This window comes from Terrapene carolina, unplaced genomic scaffold (genome assembly GCF_002925995.2).
Source record: "Terrapene carolina triunguis isolate 2854851 unplaced genomic scaffold, T_m_triunguis-2.0 Scaffold199, whole genome shotgun sequence".
Classification (NCBI taxonomy): domain Eukaryota; kingdom Metazoa; phylum Chordata; order Testudines; family Emydidae; genus Terrapene; species Terrapene triunguis.
The window spans coordinates 1,846,920-1,850,669 of NW_020664550.1; the positions used below are offsets into that span (position 1 = coordinate 1,846,920).

Below are 3,750 nucleotides of genomic sequence, written 5' to 3' on the forward strand. Positions count from 1 at the left end.
GTCTTAATAACAAGTTTGCATTTGTGTGCAACCAGGGCCGGCTCTAGGCACCAGCAAAACAAGCTGGTGCTTGGGGCGGCACATTTTTAGGGGTGGCATGGCCCGGCCGCCCTAGCTCACCTCTGCTGCCGCTCGCGCGCTGCTACTCGCCCTCCCTCCCAGGCTTGAGAGGGGGAGAAGCGGCGCCCGCGCCGTGGCCACTCGGAGTCTCCCCCTCCCCTCCCAGGCTCTCAAACCTGGGAGGGAGGGGGAGATCCCGAGCGGCCGCGGCGCGCGAAACAGTTGTCCCTCCCAGGCTTGAAAGCCTGGGGGGAGGAGGCAGGGCTGGGGATTTGGGGAAGGGGCGGAATTGAGGCGGGGCCAGGAGTGGGGTAATTAAAAAACGGGGGGGGGCGGGGGCGGCCAAAATTGTTTTTGCTTTGGGCGGCAAAAATCCTAGAGCCGGCCCCGTGTGCAACACAAAAGTTCCTGGACAAAGAACCTGAAAGTGAAACTGACCGTAAGGAAAAGAAAAATTGACTTAATTTAATTTATGTTCCAGTACTCTGATGCTATGCTGAGCTTAGTATAAATATTGGGAGAATGTAGAGATGGAGAAAGTGAACAGCATAAATAGAGAACAGTAAACTGGATTTTAAAAATTCTTTCAGCTTTAATAATCTAAGGTGATGGTGGGAAGAGAGGTGCAGTTATTTTAGTGCTGTTCATTTTTAAGGAAAAAGTCCATGTTCCTGCAATCTGATCTTTAGTAATATCCAATACTCAGTTTGCTGCTCAGGGATTACTTTTGTTTACTGGACTATTGTCACAATACTGTATTGCTCCATCAAAAATAAATACCATGTTTGCTTCTCATGACACACGATACTTGGCACTTGATTGCACCTGTCTTCGAAGACTTTCACAACTCTGTGAACCATTGCTTTGGAACCATTCTCTTCTCTGCCTGCACCAACACCCGTGTATCGTAAGTGGCAGTGCCCATTTTGCTAATGTATCAATTGGAATGTGAAGGTTGTGACTCTCCAACGGTCACTTAGTGAGCCAGTAACTGAGTCCAGAATAGATCCTGGGTGTCAAATTCACAGCTAATATAAGTGGTATCTGAAATCAGTGCAGTTGCAGCCACCTCTGTTAGTGGTGAATTTAACCTTGGGCTCCTGACTCCCAGCCTTATGCACCAACACTGATACTGTCAGCTCAAATGGGGCAGCCTGGCTTTACTAACTTCAGTATTTTAAGGTGCTGTGGCCTTTTTGGAGCTTTCTTCATCAAATAATCCATTTAAGATGCTTGCCTGGATGTGTGCGATGTTCTTTGTGCCATCATCCTGCCTCGTGGAAGGCTAGCTTATGACATCATAATTGTTTCACAGTAGCATGTGTTATGGAAACTTTAGAGACTTAATTGAGCCATGGAGGGAAGTGAAGAACCAGGTCACCTCCCTGCATATACAAAATGTCTGCTGTCCTATTTGAAAGGAAAATAGCCAAGCATATAAGTGGTTATATTAAAATATTTACCAGTTTGCCTTTTAACTCTTGATGATGTTCTGATGGCAATGAAGTCAAAAGCTTATCTTCGTGATCTTGGAGATTTGGGGAATGCTTTAAATTTCAGGGTACAAATATGTAAGACAGTACTCCTCACGTACACGGTAAGTACAATTTTCCTATTGTTTTGTTGGCATTGTATTGGGGTTTCAAGATTTTATTATGGATTGTGTTTTATAGTTTGGGGTTGGAGAAATTCAACTGGAATAACTTCTCTTTGCTCCAGAAGTTGTTTTAAAATCATTTTTTTGGTTCTCCTTCCTGTTCCCTGAGAGTTTAATTTAATTTAAAATATTTTGTATCAAAGGGGGTTTCCTGTTGTTGGAGTTGAGTAGTTTAAAATGAGCTGTGAAACGTCTGTTATAGAAATAGGAACCCACATGATGAACAAGGACTAACCTATTAATAAGTTGCATTTTCTTTAGCAGCGTTTCACTTCAAGTCCTTGTTCTTGGAGGATTTCATGTATGCGGGGAATTAGTTCACGAAGATGCTGCTGCTGGAATTTCAGTAATACGTAGGATGAACACTTATGAAGAATGACTTGCACTTGTTGGACTACTAACTGCCAGTGGCTTAGAAGTGGCTTATAAAATTGACTATGCAGAGATGAAGACCTTGGAAAACAGCTTTATCTGTGGGACATTAGCTTTTGGTTTCTATCTGCCTTTGTTGGCAGCTTCCCTTGAGACAGTTACCATCCCAGAGCAGCTGAAGTCAGCAGTTGCTAAGGTCTTGGTCAGCACCACATCCTGCAGTGTCACCTGTGGCCTGGGCTTCAAAGTGGAGGAGATATGTCAGATTGATCCGCATGGGAAAAGGAGTCATTGTAACTTCCGCAGGTCAGACTGCCTGACCAACTGGATCTGTGGGTTACTCCATTTCACTGTCCCCACTGGCAAACCATTTAAGCTCAGCTGCCTGACCTCTGAGATGATTGGTGTTGGCAGCCAGGCCTTTATCTACACCTGGAGGCTTGCCAGAGGCATAATCACCACAGATGATCTGCTTTTCAAACCTTTCAAGACCCCAAGCTATGTCATCAAACTTTCCCCTGCCAAAGAATCTGATGCAGGGACTTACAGGTGTGATGTGCAGCTGATGAAGACATTCAAGCTTGTCAAGCGAATCTACTTTGGGCTTCGAGTGATCCCTAATGACTTAGTGGATCTGAACTTTCAAAAATCCTTGACTCTGGAACAGAAACTAGCAGCAAATGAAAAGGAAGGAAACCAACAGAATGGTACCAGCGTCGTAGTACAATGGCATCAGCAGTCTTGGCAAAGAAGGGCCTTGTTGGTGTTCCTGATAGGAATTGGAAGTGGGGTAGCAGGAGGTGTGTTGGTGGGCACAGTTCTCTACCTTTTGCTGGAGGCTCGCAGGAAAAATAGAGCCACAGAGGAGTGAACTGCTTTTTAATGTGGTCTCTTCCGACAGAGGGATAGCTTATTGCAATACTTATGCTGTCTTAGTGGCAGTATTTCAAACTGATATAGGTGTGTGATTCTGATAAACTGAGATTTAACTATTAAAGCAATAAAATAATCTCTCATGATGTGCTTGTTTTTAGTTTCATAAGTCTGTGGTAAGTCACCACAGGACTTAGGAGCCAGGAACTCCTGAGTATTAATGTTAGCCCTGGTGCAAACTTGGGCAAGTTATGTAGAATCTACATTTTTCAAAAGAGTCCATTAATTTTGGGTGTCCAACCGAGCCCCCTAAGACTTGAACTTTAGGAGGGTACAGATGATTGCAGATAGAGTAGACTGCTCGTTGCTCACCAGTTGCCATCCTGCTGCCTTCTGACTAGTTCAGAACAGTGTTTCCCTAACTAGTATTCATTCCACTACTGGCTTTTGCAACTAGTTTGCTGGGTTCCCTCTCCCTACCTTAATTGTAGTGCAGTAGTGCATATACGTCCTCCCTGAGATTGGAGCTCCATTGTGCTAGATGCTGTGCAAACACGTAGTGAGACAATCATACAATCGTAGGACTGGAAGGGACCTCGAGAGGTCTTATAGTACATAGTACAGTCCCCTACACTCAAGGCAGGACTAAGTATTATCTAGACCGTCCCTGACAGCTGTTTGTCTAACCTGCTCTTAAAAATCTCCAATGATGGAGATTCCACAGCCTCCCTAGGCAATTTATTCCAGTGCTTAACTATTCTGACAGGAAATTTTTCCTAATGTCCAAC

The 3,750-nt window shown here is 44.5% G+C and overlaps 1 protein-coding gene across 1 annotated transcript; it reads left to right on the plus strand.

Annotated features, from left to right (window-relative positions):
• Positions 1-2,141: 2,141 nt before the first annotated feature.
• On the plus strand, positions 2,142-3,039 carry LOC113407139 (transmembrane protein 81-like). Its single transcript, XM_026655227.1, has one exon. It carries the CDS (start codon positions 2,163-2,165, stop codon positions 2,958-2,960), a length of 798 nt encoding a protein of 265 aa, XP_026511012.1. The 5' UTR covers positions 2,142-2,162; the 3' UTR covers positions 2,961-3,039.
• Positions 3,040-3,750: the final 711 nt, after the last annotated feature.